The sequence below is a fragment of the Rosa rugosa genome, chromosome 7 (assembly GCF_958449725.1).
Source record: "Rosa rugosa chromosome 7, drRosRugo1.1, whole genome shotgun sequence".
NCBI lineage: Eukaryota > Viridiplantae > Streptophyta > Magnoliopsida > Rosales > Rosaceae > Rosa > Rosa rugosa.
Window position 1 is genome coordinate 10438144 of NC_084826.1, and position 17666 is coordinate 10455809.

Genomic DNA, 17666 nt, shown 5'->3' on the forward strand with positions numbered 1-17666 from the left:
CTAACCAGTCGACCACCTACTGAATAGCAACGTCTGTTAGTGCACGTGACTTGCACACTGCTGGTGCAAGTGATACCAAGGTGCATGGAATCTTTGTACTTATTGGGATCCTAGGAATGAAGACCCAGATGTCTTGGATAATTTTGATTAGTCTCCAGGGTGGATTAATAACGCCATTTACACGGTCAATAATGAGCTTTGAGTCTTAAGTGATTATAGTTGACGATGGCATGTATCAAAGGCTTTTTTTTTTTTTTTTAATCAATAGAAACTTCATGCAATTACATCACAATCACAGCACTCAACAAAGGATTATAGTCTTTAATCAATAACTAAAGACAAATAACTCAAGCCTCACACTACATATCCTCACTCTAAAGAGGAGAGACTGACAAGTTAATGGATCCAACAACGAATGCCAACTTGAGAAGTTGGTCGAGCTAATTTGACCAAAATAAGTAGCAATGACTGGGACAGGATATGACCACAATAGAAAACTATTTGGGGGGCCATCCCAAGATCTCCCAGAAACCTCAACACAAGCTGATAATAAAACGCACAGCCTTAAGCCAGCAGAAGACTGGGTCCTGTTAGCAACGACCCAGCTACTCAAATCAAACCATCCGTCGAAATCCATGACCACAACCTTAACTCAAGAGAGTATGGACTTATTACCAAAATCACCAAGCAAAAATGCAACAAAGCCAGAAATAACAGCTCAGTCTTCTGGACTAGTGGTCCGCTTACCCATGCTTTGTCGGTCCTACAGAACGGTGGGCCCCACAACGGTAGACGCACCAACCGTCATGAGGCCACTTCATAATCGACCCAGCCACCACCCCACCGTCATGAGGCCACTCCATAATCGACCCAGCCACCACTCTATGTAGCTGCCGCCACCTCTCCAACAACGATTTCAAGGAAGTTTTGACACTCCACTCACCATCTTATGACCACGACCCGACTAGATCACCGTCAACCACCACCAAACCCCTACCTGCAGCCTCCATCCCAACAAACCCAAAAAGAAACTCCTGCAACCACCGCAATCGAGCCCAACCAGAAACCCAATTTTCTAGCCAATCTCGAACCATCACCATCAGAATCAAGCCGCTGATGATCGCACCTCCTTGTCGCCGAACAGTACTCTAATCAACGGAAGTCGGTCCTTGATCGGCCATGCCTCCATCTGTCTTCTTGAGGAAATCTCAGCCAAATCTATCCGATTTGGATCTTTGCACCGCCAGACTGAAAACTATATCCCAATCACAGCTGCGCCACCACAAGGCAAAGAAAGAGGAAACCCGTCCGACAACGACACCACCAAAGCGGTGCGCCGCCGGACGGGGTGAACTTTGTTTTAGGGTTTTATGCCGCAAGGTTTGAGAGAGAGAGAGATAGAGAGACAGAGAATTAAAGGTTGTTGCATGTATGTATCAAAGTTTGATTGATAAGAATAAAATAAGGTACTAAAATGCTCTTTAAAAGCCCTAAGAAATAGGCGTAAGTCATTTTTTTTTTTTTGGATATTAATGAAATTTCATTAACAATTACAAATGAGAGTAAACTCAATGGAAGGTGCCCAAAACAAGGTCCAAGTACAAATAAACCTAATAAGGAAAATTACAACTCAACCATAATCCATATGGATAGGGCAAAAGAGTGTAACCCTAAAAATTAAAATAAACATCAACTCCTACACTAGCACAGCAGCCGCCGCCCAAACTCTTCCGCACAACCGTTGCTGCAGTCGCTGCCGCTGCCGCCACCAGAAGCCAAGAGGATGCGAGAAGTGCTGAATCGGAGTGATGAGTACCGAATAGCCGTTGCCAGAACAATCCCAAAAAGCAAATCCAATCAAAACCAAAATTAAAGGGGATGAGAGAAAGGAACTAATACCACACACACACACACTCTTCTCCATCAGAGAGACTCAAACCGGGAAGGGAATACAGCCACCGAGATGGGACAAAAGCCAATAGCAAATAAAAAATCCAGCGGAGAATGGGGGGTGAAACACCCATGCGTGAGCGCCCATAGTCCATACGGTAAGTGACTCGCACTTTTAAGAGGTAGCCACGAAATCCTTCATGGAGATGGTCTTTGGTAGATGAAGGGGAGCTGGTGTGAGGTGATGGGTGAGGGGAATCATGGAGTTTTTTGGATATGAAATTTTTTTGGGTTGATCGGCAAAGAAAGGAGGAACAAAGTCCTCTATAACTGGACATAAGCCAGCAAAATCACCACAAGATGGATGTAGTTCACCGCAGGGGTGTGAGAGAAGCAAGAGAAAATGATGAAAGACAGAGGAACTGAGAAAAAGAGAGGCTAAAACGAGAGAGCCGGCCCCCAACTCTCAAGCCTTCGATCTAGATCCGAAGGGATCAAGATTCGGGCAAAGAGAAGGGGGAGGGAGATGGGTTTTCTCAAATCTGTTTTCTCTCTCTAGGTTTTAGAGAGAATAGGCGTAAGTCATTGGTTCCAATTAAATCCGAAAATGGAGAAATCAATCAAAAGTAAGTGCAGTGGTAAGTCATGACTATATAAGCTATTCTAATATTAAGATTCGATATAGATGAAATCGTGGAAGCGGACCTTTGATTTCCTTGGACCACGTAAGAATTCACCGTCCGATTGAATATTCTTGTTCCTGGATGCTCCATAGAAATCCATCGCTATAAACTATCATTTTAGTACCTTATTTTATTTTTATCAATCAAACTTTAGATACTAAAAATGTCAAATAAAATGGGTACTGTTTTGCGATTTTAACTCTAAAAAAGGCTGCAAAGATTCTCCGTGTTGTTCTTGGAACTCATGAAGATGTGACAAATCAGTCGAGTGAAAAAAAAAAAAAAAAAAGTTCACAAATCGAAGATGAAAGTGATGGCCAAATTGAGCCTTTCCGTCCGTTTTTCTCTCAAATTTCAGTCTCACCCAAATTTCAAACTTGCCAACAGACTCTTTCATGCTAATCGGGGTAATGGAAAATTGTATGCGACCAGCTTTGGGAGGAGAAGAGAATCCTCTACCAACGTTTCCACCCATCCAGAACCCCAACTCAAGCCCTAACCCGCCGCCACCTCCTCCTGAAAGACCGGCAGTCAATGTCAGAGGAAGAGGTCGTCTCCAATGGATGTCAGGCGCAGGAGGTCGTCTTGGAGCGCCTCCTCAAGCTGCTAACCTTGTTGGAAGCCAACTGCAGGGGGACGAGGGGCCGCTGATGTTGTGCGGTTGCAACAAGATTGAGATCACTTGCAACTGCTTGTCCGCCGGAGGATCACCCTGCTGCGGTGGCGGTTGTTGTTCCGGGTCTGTTTCCTTCAGTTGACGGTTTAGGGTGTTGAGAGAGAGAGAGACAGATTTTAAATTGGTTGATCGATTATAATTCAAAAGGTTGAGGTGCATACCGGCATGGTTTCATTAGTCTATATCTTTGTTCAAGCATATAATTAATTAGTTAATTAGTTAATCATCTGCTGGGCATACCAGAATTTTCATGAACTCTTGTTAACATAATGATATAAAATCAAATTTACCTTCGTTTCATTTTCATTATATCCAAAATGGCTTTCCTCAACGCTAGAAACTGCAAACCAATTAAAGTACGTATATCCATCTTTTTGCCAAGTCAATGCTACTTTTTACCAAGTTACTAGTAAGCAGGATATAAGGCAACTACTATTCTCCAAAAAAAAAAAAATATATATATATAAGCCAACTACACTGGCCGCAATCGATCCCTCGCAGGAAGTAGGAAAAACCAGGAATAGTTTATCGGTTATGTAGATGATGTACACTCATGAGATCGAATTGATGGAATTAACAACAAAGTGTTTGAATTTCAAATGTTTATAGTTTTTGTTTTTTTTTTTGTTTTTTTTTGTTTTTTGAGAAGAAAATGTACGTTTATAGGTTATGTAAATGATGTAACACTCACGAGATTCCGATTTCACTAATCTCCTCTGGGTGGTGGCAGTGTGGTGACGCCGGGTTTCCTTAAAATGGGGCGGCGGCGGTACGATTGCAGCGTGTCGTGGCAGCAGTGGTTGCTTGCGGTTTGTGTGCGACCTTTTCAGTACAAGAAGGTAGAGGTGGAACTGGGCTACGCCAGTAATTGGGCCTAGGGCTCTAACTTTTCTTTGGGCCAGTTGGGCTTCTAAATACTTAGATTTTTTCTTTATGTTATTTTCTTTTGTTGAGGGAACTTTAGGTTAGTAATTTAGTTTACTTGCAATAATTTCTTTAGTATTTTAGGGAGCTACGCACTTTCATGCCTCTAGCAAATCATCTGGAGTAGTACCGAATGAGGATTCATGTTATTTCGATATATTTAGTGTCAAACGAGTGACCTAGTTCTATGTACTCTATGGTCTCAAAATTTAGAGGCCCTGTGCGAGACAGAAAATAAGGCCTTTAATTCTTTATGCAGTCTTACATGAATATATCATTGACAATTTTCATAACATACAAATAAATATAAATATAAAATTATTTTTTTAGTTTTTGTTTTTGCTAACAAAGATAAATATAATACTACTCAAAAAACACAAATAAATGAAAGAAGGATCAAGATGTAGTATCTACCCAAAAAAAAAAAAAAGGAGGAATGAAAAGGGGCCCAAAAAATAAGATGGGAAGAGAAGTACAAAGAGAATGGCATGCAATGAGAATTGAACTCATAGTCTCATACTTTCATACAGTAAGATGGGAGGAGCAGTTCAGTGATTCATGTAATAAAGGCTCTTTGATCATATATATACTTGCACTCTGAATTATATGTAAAGGTTCCAAAATTTGGGGGCCCTGTTCCATCACCACGTTGCACAACATCAGAGTCGGCTCTGCTAGTAAGTAAGAAACTACAAATAGAAATACGAATCCATATACCCGAAGAAGGTAACATGGGCCATGACAGTTTCAGGCAAATTCAATTATATCCATGTAGCAAAAGAAAACATGTCACCACTCAGGAATATTGTCAGCTACTTATTAAGGTCCAACCGGGGATAGCTAATTTGATGGAAGTGGAACTATGATACTAATTATTTCAGTAGTATTCTAGACAAGAAATTTTTAGGTAGGGCAGGCGTGCCACGTGATTGATACGCTTAGCCAATCATGTTTTTCTATCTTTTTTTTTTTTTTTTTTTGAAAGAATTGTAGATTTCATTAACGCATGTCAAGATGGTCATTACATATCATTCTGCTGCATTCGACTAGACATATCAAGAAGTAAGAGAACTACTGTGATACATAGAAACAGACCACCTATATTCGAACTAACCACTTACTTGTTTAAAAGCGAGCCTATAAACTATGGAGAATAGCACGACATAGTAAATAGGTCCCTACCACACCTATCTATATTTTTCCTTTGCCTTGCAAGCTAGGGCTTGGATGTTGTGCCGAGAACAATTGATGCCCAGTCCATATAGAGAATCGGCTCAACAGCAGAATGAAGTGGGCCCCACAACTGCGCAAACTCCTGACGACCCGCATTACCGTAGATGCCTCATTAATGAAGGGCCCAAACCCATCTCTTCTTTCATCTTTATTCTCTGGCCCACAGCAGCAACTAGGCCGTAGCCATAAAGATTGGCCCAAACCCAACAACTCTGAACCAGCGGCAGTAACACCACCGTCGTGATAGCTCTAGCCACCATCTTCATGTCAAAATTCGTAACCAGCCAAGTGACTGCCGTCGAGGGTCATCTCCGATGCCACATCCTTCGTTGAAGTCACTGCAAGCTGGGTTCGGATTGGAGGCCAAAATCGGCCCATCCGCATTGATCTGGACACCCAGATCCAGCTATGCTCCGCCATAAGCTTCAGCAGCACTTGTGGTTCTGACCAAGACAAGTCTGGTGTCGATGAAGCATGGTGATGATCTGCAAACTATGGACTGCACCTACGTGCAGCTATGCTTCTGGACGAAGTCAACCCAGCTGTAAAAACTTTGTTGCCATAGTATAGAGCACCACTATCATTATCATGTGCAGGGATCTGAAAATGGAGCCTCCACCGATCCGACCACCACCATGACTGCAGACTGCTGTCCCAAGAGGACAGTTCACATCTTGACAAATCAAAGACAGTCGATGGGAGAAAGAGGATCTGACCCAAAAGTTTTGGGTTTGGAGGCTAGCTGGGACCACCGTAGACGTCGCTGCCATGAGGAGACAATGATAGGGTGAGCGTGGCAATCGCCGCTAGGTAAAATAGGGTTTACATAATCTCTGTTTTAACCTATATGTTTCCCTGTCACTTAATTGTATTCCGAACTATCAATATTTTATTAAAATGAAATACTCAAAACATCCCCCACTACCTCTGTGCATGGACCATGATTGGTTGGGCGTACCAACAACGTGACATGTTGATCCTATCTAAGATTCTCTCACTCTAGATATGAAGATATGTGGAAGAAAGAAAAATGTCTCGATTTTCAATTTGTCACCAGTTTTTAAACATGTTCTCTAGTTAGGAAGCAAATTCATGGTTGATGCTCTTACAAATCTTGGACGTTCCTTATCAATTATCACCTCCTCAAATATGGGCAACGAGATTAAGGCTTTCACTTTTTAATTTTGATGTTATGGCTTTGGTGGTTCAAAGGGTTTCTCCTTTTGTTATCAAAATAAGAACGTATCATATGACGGGGGGTTAGTATTTTCTAAATGAAGACGCATTTAGTAATACAAATTTCATGTAGTTACAACGGAAGCAGTAAGCTTTTGACCACCGGGATTTGATTGAACCTGTGTCTTCTAACCAAATATACAGGGCTATTCAGTTGCCAAAAGCGGCCAAATTTCATATGTGCCTGTGGGTCATGTTGGAGGTAAATATACATGGTCAGTGTAATTCCGCTGGTTTTTGCAGCTCAAACTCTCAAGATCAACGGTTGCAACTATCAATCACTTTCTAAGAAGCTATTTTCTTTGTATAAGTTGGTCATTGTTTTGCCAGAACTAAATCGTTAAAGAAATGCAAGAATTCGTCAGCAAAATTTCTAAGCCACATGCAGAGATGAAATTAAATTTAGAAATTAAGAGGGATTACTACTAGTTTTTGGATGAATTAAGGATAAATAATTGCGTTATTAGTCTTGAGAAGTGAGGGAGCACTACTAGCAAAACGGGCAACTCACACAGATTTTCAACAGCCACAGATATCTGTGTGAAATATAATTTCATACTGATAACCGTGTGAACTAAGTAGAATTGGGCCCACGTGAGTTTGTGTGTAGTTAATAACAACAAAAATCCGTGTGAAACAACAATTCACACAGATTTCAGTATCAGAGTTAATATTCTTTCTTACCTATTCACACGGATGTCTGTGTGTAAACCAATTCACACAGATTTCAGTGTCAGAGTTAAGATTCTTTCTCACCTATTCACACAGATGTCTGTGTGTAAACCAATTCACACAGATTTCAATGGCAGCGTTACAATTCTTTCTCACCTATTCACACGGACATCTATTACAAAAGCTTTTTTCATACAAACATCTGTGTCTAAATGAAATACACACTGAAATCTGTGTGAAATTTTGAATGACAATTGATATCACCGAGTCTTTATTTAGACAAACATCCGTGTGCTTTGTTAATTTAGGGCATAGAAAATTGTGCTGCCACTTGCTTTGGGGTAATAAAGAGATGATAAAAACCCATTATCACATGAGAGGCCGGTCACCTGGTTTTTGTGAAGGTGAAGGTAGTCTGAGAGAGGAAAAATACAAGAGAGATGGATCTGAAATGGGGTTCTCTTTTTATTCTCACACCCTCGGTTTCAACATCAAGACTTCACTTTCTGGCTTTCCTACTTGAGGCAAACTACTTTGATTCATAGGTGAAGTTTACCCAATTTAATTCCTTTTCTTTTTAATATGTTTGTAAAAATTTTCAATTTTTGTTGGCATGATGGGGTTTATTTTCCCCTTCTTCATTTTGACCTGGGGCGTTGTTCATGTTTCATGTTGCTGGTCTGAGAGTTGGCTTCTTCTATTTAGTTTGATTGACTTATATGGTTTACTTTCTTTACTGTTGATATTGGTGGGTACGCAATGAACTTCTTAATTGTTTCTTCATTTTGTTTGTCTAAAAATCCAAGGGGTGAAAGGAAATTTTTTTTTCTTCCCTGGATCTGTTCAAGCTTAATATTTCTGATTCAAATATTGTCACTGAAAAAAAGAAAAAAAAAGAGGTTTGTAAGGCTGAGGGTGTTCTTCACTTTTTGTCTCTCTGTAGTCCCGATCTGCTAATCATATATATGTATATATTTTGCAGAGGTGTATATAATGATGGTCTCTCTTCTCTCCTTCACAGGTATGCAACATGATGAAAAGAGAAAGAACATCGCTTCAGTACAATTAGCAGAATATGAAGAGAGTCTGAAGAAGAATTTCGATACTTTCCAGTTTCCATAGCATTTGTGGGGTAGTTGCTGGGATAGACAAAAGATTCAGATGGACAAAAAAATCAGATTGCTGATGTAATTTTATTTGTTAATTCATTTGCAGAATTTTTCTTTATTTTTTGAATGCCATCACTCTTCCACACAGATGTCTGTGTGAGTTAGGAAACTATTTCACACTGATCAGGATATTAAAATATTAGTTTCGACTCACACGGATTGAACCCAATTTAAGTATGCATGTGGACAGACAAGTGGGACCCACATCAAATTCCACACGGACTCCCAAAACCGTGTGAATAGAGCATTAGCGCCCCCTCCGAAGGCAACCGAAAAACCATTCCGTGCTTGCACCGTAGGTACAGCCTTTTACATACTGACATCCGTGTGAAATACTAGTATTTCACACAGATTTAAATCTGTGTGAGTTGCCCATTTTGCTAGTAGTGGAGACGCCTTGATCTTCAATTCATATCTCAAGAACATCACAACTTGATCTATAAAACTACAAGAAACACTATTATTGTTTTAAATTTGGAGGACTAATTAAAAGATATAAAATCAAAAGGAAGAGCCAAAACTCTCACAAAATCAAAATGCAACAATATTAATATTCCTTCCAAACAAAAATAAATGCAACACTATTACCATCATACTCATCAAGTATTACCATCATACTCATCAAGCGAGTTTACACATTACGTGCTGCCTTAAAATCCGCGTTGTTTGCCATTTGCAACCTTCTCTAGTATGATATATATAAACGTTATAAATTATTAGTTATGTAATTGTTAATGGATTGACCAATTACTACATGTACATGGTAACGCCTAAACATTATGTGTTCCATACTTCTTTTTTGGTCCGTGGCCAACTACGATACTGCCATTAATTTAAGAAAGAATCGAATTTGAATGTTCATAGTAACTATAAAAATTATAGTAAAGATGAGAGATCAAAGAATTACAGAAAAATAAAGTTTGAAGCATTTGTTCCCACTTCCCAAGTAGGAACCGTATCCCTTGGCGTTCCCTCCACTATTCTCCGAAGATAGTTGATGGAAGTTTCCACTCGTCTGACTACGGGAAGATCTTGTTTGCGGCTCCGGCAAGGCGGCAATATCCGGTCATGCTTATGCTGTGGGAAGGCTCTTGTTAGTCGAGAAGAAGCCTGATCCAAATTAAAGGCATTTATGGGCACTGTCGCCTTGGTTTGTGATCTCAAGAATCAACTATCGACCAGGAAATAGTTGTAAAACTTCTCTTAGAGAAGTCGGATGAAGACATGACCTAGTCATCCGATTTCTCTTAGGAGTCTCCATACAACTGCTCAACACAAAATCTTGGCCACGGATGTGTTTTTTAAATCCTTCTGAACCATCCTGAAATTTAATGACTCCATATCCGACCAATATCAACTTGTAAAAGATATTGAATGGTGCCTCAGTTTATTTTATATGGCTCCAGAAATCGAGCTTGGGCTTATTTTTGAAGTAGGAGTGACGCTCGCCATCACGGAAACCCTTATGGTATGTGTGTTTCGGCTTTCCGAGAACGAACGGTGTTCACTTAGGATGGAGTGGACTAACTAATATATTTTAATAATATATGGGCTAAAGTTTAAAACTTTGAGATGTGGTACTTTTTAATATATTTTTTTTTTAAATTAAAATTAAGCTATAAGTTTTTTTTTTTTTTTTTTTTGAATTTGGGGTGGGATATATCCCACTGCAGCCCATGTGTAGCTACGCAACTATGCTTTTTTGTTCTACATAGGGTGCAAAACCCATTAACTAATTATCTTATCGTATAAGAGCATCTTTAGCAGGTTCTCTATTTTGGCTCCTTAGCTATTTTGGAGAGCATGTTTAACTTTTTATCTATTTCAGCTGCTGCACCAGACTCCTAAGTGGCTCTCTATTATAACTTTTAGCTATCTCGCTCCTAAATATAGATAGCGGGATGAAGCTCTCTATAATTTAAAACATTCATTTTAAGTTATTTTATGTAATTTATAAATACATTTAAACTATTTAATATTCATTTAAAAAATAATATAAATTCAAAACTAACTAAAATATAAAACATTGATGCAGATCGACTTAATTCTAAAGTGGCTAGCTAAAATAACTTTTTAGCTACTTTAGCTAAAATTTGACTCAAAAATAGCTAGCATTGCTAAATATGCTTTAATATGCCCGCTTTGCTGTGGGTTTTATGATTAATTAATTTAGTTGTAGTAGTATACAGTTGTTGGGTTGTTCTTCATATAAAAATCAGGACACATAGGGATACACCATTGATTCAGGAAGGCTCCTTTTTTGAACAATATGTTCTAGTGTAGTTTCGAGGCCAAATATTTGCACTGCCCACATAGCGTCTCTGAACCCTTGGCCATAACATTCGTCTTCACAGCGTTCCTTTCGCTGTTGGTAGAACTCCTTCAACTTTCTTGTAAACTCAGCTTGCTCGTCAGTTTTATAGGAGTACTCAACACCTTCATTAGCACAAAACCATTCCATCCACATGTAATTCATTACTTCACAAATACCTTCTTTAACTCTTTTTTCCAATATCCCACCGCCCACTAATTATTAAAATAAAAGATATAGTCAATGAATGAATGACAATAAACTATGCATGCATAATTGGGTTTTGAAATTAACTATGTACGCATAAGTTAGTTTTACATGCATAAACCATGATAATAAATGGTAACTTGACTTCTAAATTAGTTTTGAAAAGAAAAAAAGAAAAAAATTCCACAGTCAAACCTTGAAGCTCCAACCATGTATGCATCATTTCATGTGCCAAAGCTCCACCCATCAGCACACTGCATACAAAGAATGTCTGTTATAATAGGAACACAACATATATTAGCATAAAGCAGATAAGAAAACAAATTGTCCGACTAATTCAATACTAAGCTTAACTATTCTACTTCGATGGCTAGTTTTAGAATCTACGATTCTACGAAGCCTAGTGAAAAAAGTAGGATTCGTAAAAGTTAAAGCTATGTTTAGTATCATCGGACGCGTCACAACTCACAAAATAAGAGACCTCCAAAATCGATGGCCTTGCATGTGCGTCACAAAATAAGAGACCACCCAAACTCTTTGCGGCCCTTTCCTACTCCCCTACCCGTTGAGTAAGTTGGAGTTTTCTAGGTATTAACAATTATAGGGTGATGATCTTAGCACTTCACTTTATCATATATTTTATCACTTGCATTCTATTTTTGTGAAGTTAAAAGTAGAGTTCAATTAGTAAAGTGGAGCGTCAAAATCACTTGTGTAATACTAGTAAGTCTCTCAATAATTTTAAGAAGGAATATGATCTTATAAATTTTATGTACTGCAAAAAATGGTGCAATTTAAATTAAAATGGGGATTTTTGCTTAAAAAGAAAAGAGAAGAACATATATAAAGTATATATAACATAAATTTTGAGTTAAAGGATAGTAAGATACTCTGGTCGGCCAAACAGAAGTAGAACCACCATCGCTTTTCTGTACCCAAATCTGAATGCTAAGCTTTTTGCAAAGAGCGTCTTGACTTTTCTCTCCACTTTAATATTCCCTCCATTGTTTGAACATTTTTTAATCTGTTGCAAATCAAACAAGAGTAATGCTAGAGACCCCAAAAGATTATACCAAATATGAATCCCAAATGATTTGGCAGCTGCCACATAATCTGTTTTAACATGTTAATTTCCAATGTGTGAATAATTTTTATTTTATTTTTTAGAAACTACTATAATATTTTGAATTAAAACCCTAATATTACCCAAACAGAAGAAGATGATGAATTAAACTCTGCAAACAAACAATGAACAAAAACGATGTCTAATTCAACATGAACACAAACGAAAGAATTGGTACTTTTATTTTTAATAAAGGAAAGGAAACATGAGAACAAGATCAGAAATGATGATGATGATGACCAATTAATCACAACAACTAGATGCTGATACTCTTTACCAGAGAGCTTTTTTCATGATAAGGTCTGGCGGAATTTGGCCATATATCATCATCCAAGAACAACTTGAGATCATTCGTGGGGAAGCATCCCCGGTTGTGTTGCCATCACCGCATCCCCATACCCTCTCACTAAACTTCCTCTGTAATCAGTCTCCCAATTATTACTTTCCTCCCTTTGATCATAACGATGATACCACCAATATCCATACCCTAGTGATCTATGCCCTGAAGCCTAATAAAATATTTTTCACTTCTAAATTCGAGGACTCATCCAAGCTTTTTTCACATCTTTTGAATGGCTAAAGTACACAATTGTAAAGGAGACAGATCCATTTAGAGATAAAATTCTTGTTTGTGAGAGATTATTTAGAAGAAACTAGCTTCAAGGAATACGAGTCTCCTTCTGAATCTAACCGTCCTTTGTTTACCTAACAATCTGGGTAATTTTTTAAAGCAAGTGAATTAACCAGTGAAGGTGTAGTGATGGTGGCTTGGTGTGATACATGGATGACGTTTAGGATATGCAGCTATTGTTCATACAAGAACAATTTTTTTTATTTTATTTTGACAAAAAAAAAAATTTGCAAAGAACCTAAACCATGTGGAAATCACAGGGTGATGATATGGCATGTGCCATGTCATTTGGGATCCTATTTTGGTACAAATTTTTGGGATCTCTAGCATTTTTCATCAAACAATACCACAAACATGTAGATACACTTAAAAGAATTTCCGGGTAAATAGGATTTATTCTGCTAAAAAAAAAAAAGAAGGTAAATAAGATTTATTAATGACTCCACCAGAAATAAACGAAAAATGGATCTTAGCCTTATATATAGATAATAGATTTCAAGGTTAAAAAAAACAACAGCTTAAGGAAACAGTTATACGACCAATTGAAGTTATTATAATTTTAATTGTTAAATTTAGTACATGTGAGATAGAGATTCTTGTATATTATCGTTCTTAAAAAATTATCCCTTCATCAATAAGATTAATTTATACAACTCTTACCCGTCTGATGAAAGCAAGGACACCACATATTGTTAAGCCAAGTACTTCTGTACCTACGTCAAGCGTACCTACGTCAAGTATAAGTAGATAAATAGTCTAATTAACAAATGTTTAAACACAAAATAAAAAACCAAAATATCATAAAATGTTGTTTTGTTTGTAGCATTTGGTTCTAGCGGCCCGGTTTATTTTGGGAAGTTTTGCCTGGGGAGTGGGGACATAGGTCTATATCATGGATTCACGATGAGACATTTACTGTGACATGAATTGATATTTTCAGTGTTAAACTACGGTACTTACCTTTGCTGATGCAAAGCTTGTAAATCTCATGTCTATCTGCCAATAATACAGAAATGTTTTCAACTAATTTGAGATTTAAGCTTCTATAAAATTTATGCACCATTTCAATAAGGGGCTTGAAGTCCTTCGGATCCATAATAGTTATGGAGGAGCAATCTGAGCAAGCTAATCGGCCGTCACCTAAGTCCAAATATTGATCTCCAGCTTGCTGCACATAGACCGTCATCTGAGTTTCAACTTTATTATAACAAGAAATTGTCCTACTATTTTTTGAGCTAACGGACATAATTAAATTAAAGTATCTTCTTCCACAAACCTGAAATCTGTCACAATTATAACACCAAGGAGTCTCGTCAAAGAAGTGTTCCCTACAACTTCTTCGGTCCCAAAATGTATCATGCACCAATTCGAGTTGATCCTGTAGAATAAAAGAAAACAGCATATTATTTTTAGGCATTTAGCTCACAAGTATATAAATTTTGGAAAACACCCGTCAAATTTTATGTGAAAAAAAAAGTAATTAAATTGAGAGAAATTATATTTATGCAATAATTAATGAGGAATTTCTAGTTTGTTTTTGCTATTTTAATCTAGCATGTCTTAAGCAAGAACGTAATGGTAGAACCCACCCGACTACGCAAAGTTTTGGTACATCGCTGCTCAAAAACAGTTGAAAGACATGAATTATAAATATAGAATCTGAACAGTTTAACATAAAATGCTTACACAATATGCATTGCAAACATCACATAAAAGATGCTCTCCACGGCTGATGTGCTCATATTTAGTCATGATACAATGCGTCCAACTGTAAAAATCGTTTTTTAGTGAACAATCTATGTCTTCTTAAGCAGGAGAGTCGCCTATATATAGATGCATAAGGAGTCTCTCTTTGATTCCTAGATATTCAAGTGACACAGTCGGAAAGATCACCTAAGGTTTACAAGCAATAAATCTAGAACAAAGATTCTGGAGTTTTAAGGTTGCTTATATATGAGAAAAGAAACCCTAGGGCGACTAACAATGAAACCCTAAAGCCCACGGGTAAAATTAAAACAAATCCAAAACAAACTAGGAAACCGAAAATTCTGAAAAACAGTAAATTGCATTTTTGAGGCCCTAAACGACCCCGAAAGCCAGAAAAATGCCACACTATGCCACGAGTTTTGTTCCTAGCGCGATTCCCTTTCCGAAAAGCTATGGCACAATCAAATCGGACACCAAATGCGAAAGTTACAATAGTAACTTTGGTTTTCCTCCTTTTGCACGATCGAATTGTTCTTCAATTCAGACTGCCATTCGTTCTACATCATTAAGGACCGTATATATTTCTAACCTCCTTAGGAATACATTAATGTTTTACCTCCGAGCATAAGGAATTGTTATTCCTTGGCAAAGTGGAGCAGGAGGATTAAAGTTTCCTACTTTTTGTTTCTCTGCAATATACCTATTTTTCTTGGGGGGAAAACTTCTAACGAGGACTTTTTAATTAATCAACAGTTGTGAGGCTCACTATTCGTCCTCAGCACAGTCAACATCCAGGACAAAAAGGAAAACAATAGAAAATAAGAAGGTACAGTCTATTAGTTTATGTTTAATCATTTGCTCTTTAGTTATATTTGCAACCGATAATGTTGTGTTAAATTTTTTGTTGATTTGCCAAAAAAAATGTCTCAAGTGTTAAATTTTTAGAGTGATGAACAAAATACAAGTGCAAGTCAAAATGATCGACAGGGAAGTGTGTGGTCTAACTATAACTGCAAAGAAAACCACTATCAAGTACATTTATGTTGTAGTATTTTGAACTCTAGGGGGACTTTGGTATTTTTCACAAGTTAATAGTGACGAATTGATAGCTTTTGACATATTTTGATATATTAGCCAGTGAGGTTAGTAATTTGGATGTCTTTTGTTTTGGTGTACGAAGTTGCCTCCGTAAAGATCATGTTTCTCTTTCGTTTTCAAAACAGTAGCTGCAAACATCAGTTTTGTTTTCAAAGTAGTGTCGGCAATTCTTGTTCGACGGAAATAGTCTAGGGAGGAGATCAGCTGTCCCTATTCTGTCTCATCCCTTAATATTTTGATACGTGTCATTGCAGTTAACTCACTAACTCTGTTTAGTAATTCATTTTTATTAACCCAATATCTTTTTACTGAGAGAAGTAAAGCGTCGCCTTCTTAGGGCAACTCCAACCATAGGGTTCAAAACTAGATTTTGTTGAATTATAGGACTTTTCATTTCCAACAATGCTTTTTAGGGGGAGTTGGTCCTAAAATTATAGGACTTGGGCTCATCCCAATATGAGACTTTTCTAAGACCAAGACTCGGATACTGTTTATGGGCCCAACAAATGGGTTATTATTTGCTTTTACTCAAATTGGTTCTATTTAATTTGACGGCTCAGATTTGAGGAAAAAAAAGTGATCAATGACTCTTATTAAATCAATGGTTATTATTTCTATTTTGTTTCAAAAAAAAAATAAAAAATTACCAGAAAATTGAGGGAAAAAAATATACCCATTGGAACAGTAAATTGTGGGAAATTCTATAAATACCAACCCATTTTTTTCTATTTCCTCACACCAAATATCCTCCATCTCCTTCACAATTTTTTACCTTATTTAACTATATTAACATACTTTTAATATAATATTCATCAAAATTACACTTATATTATATTTTAATTAAGAATAGTGAAAATAGCACCCTCATATAACACCTTATTGTTGGAGATGAGAATTAAGTCATATATGAATAGTGCAACAAGGGGGTGCTATTCTCATAATAGCACCCCCAAATAGAGCCTATGGTTGGAGTTGCTCTTAGGTGGCTTTGGATGGAGACTTGGGCTCCTTTGAAGCCGTGTTCCCAGAGTTCTTTAGCAGACTGCAGAAGCACAGGTTGATGCATCCACCACCATGAGCAATTGTCAAACCAGCAAGCAGCTTTCCGAGTTCTTTATCATTCTTCACAGCCAATGCCTTGGGATAATGCAATTCTTCTTCTTGTGTCTCTTGCAGCATTTCCAGCCAATTCCAAAACCTCAGCAGCGAAGGTACTGAGAATTGCAAAACACTCGTCCGCAACTTAATCCAAATGAAAATTAAGCTTTCAAAAGATATCAATTTCGATATTGAAAAGAACCATAGGACCCAAATCAGATCAAAGCATTAAATGAAATTGTGATGAGATAGAAAGAACTATTGAGAGAATTGGCTCTCCCTTTTAGTTCAAATCAATTCTCTAATAAGCTTCTGTCCATTCTGTATTTCTGGTTCCATTCTGGAATGTAATTGAGAATTTGAGATTACGTACCCATCAGCTATATCTCTCCTCTAACTCTAATCCCAACCCAATTCCGGCTTTCTACCCCTCAATTGCATGCCATACTTCGAAAGCCACTCTCTTGGATCTCTGGTTCCTCGCAGCAAGTCGCCCTCTCGATTGTAAGGAAAATCATTGACTTGGTGTGTGGATCTGAAGTATGGGTCTACAGAGGAGTGGGGGAAGAGGAAGATAGGAGAACTTTTAGTTGATGCAATTTTCAACAGAACATAATATGGTTCTAAGTTCTAACTTTTAGTTGACTATTACTAGACAGTTGACACTAGACACAAATAGCATGCATGAATAATAAATGAGTCAAATTAATCCGAATGCATATGAGACAATAAACTTGTTCAACAACCTGTAACCAAAAAAAAAATAATAATAATAATAAACTTGTTCAACTATTATAAAAAACTTCAATGATGCATTGATGCATGCATCCAGGGTATATCAAAACAATTACACTGCTCAACATTTATCCTCAGACCTCAGGCGAGAGATTCCCATACAACAAGCTGCTAACAAGGTCAGCGTAGGGCTAATTTAACATGCGTGTTCATGGGCCGGTCCTAATCCAATCTAAGGTATAAACAGAATCATACACTTTAATGAATCTGCAC

At 37.6% G+C, this 17666-nt stretch overlaps 1 protein-coding gene and 1 long non-coding RNA gene across 2 annotated transcripts; one reads left to right on the top strand and one right to left on the bottom strand.

The window, feature by feature from the left end:
• Positions 1-7324: 7324 nt before the first annotated feature.
• Positions 7325-8568, top strand: LOC133723784 (uncharacterized). The gene is made up of 2 exons (XR_009853267.1): positions 7325-7859; positions 8336-8568. It is a non-coding gene; the product is annotated as an uncharacterized LOC133723784 (long non-coding RNA).
• A 2130-nt stretch (positions 8569-10698) lies between these two features.
• Positions 10699-16739, bottom strand: LOC133722813 (protein DA1-like). The gene is made up of 7 exons (XM_062149679.1): positions 16561-16739; positions 14345-14414; positions 14032-14133; positions 13716-13923; positions 13416-13483; positions 11197-11272; positions 10699-11009 (listed from the first exon to the last, which is right to left on the bottom strand). The coding sequence occupies exons 1-7, from the start codon at positions 16737-16739 to the stop codon at positions 10699-10701; spliced, it is 1014 nt and encodes a 337-aa protein (XP_062005663.1).
• Between the last annotated feature and the right edge of the window lie 927 nt (positions 16740-17666).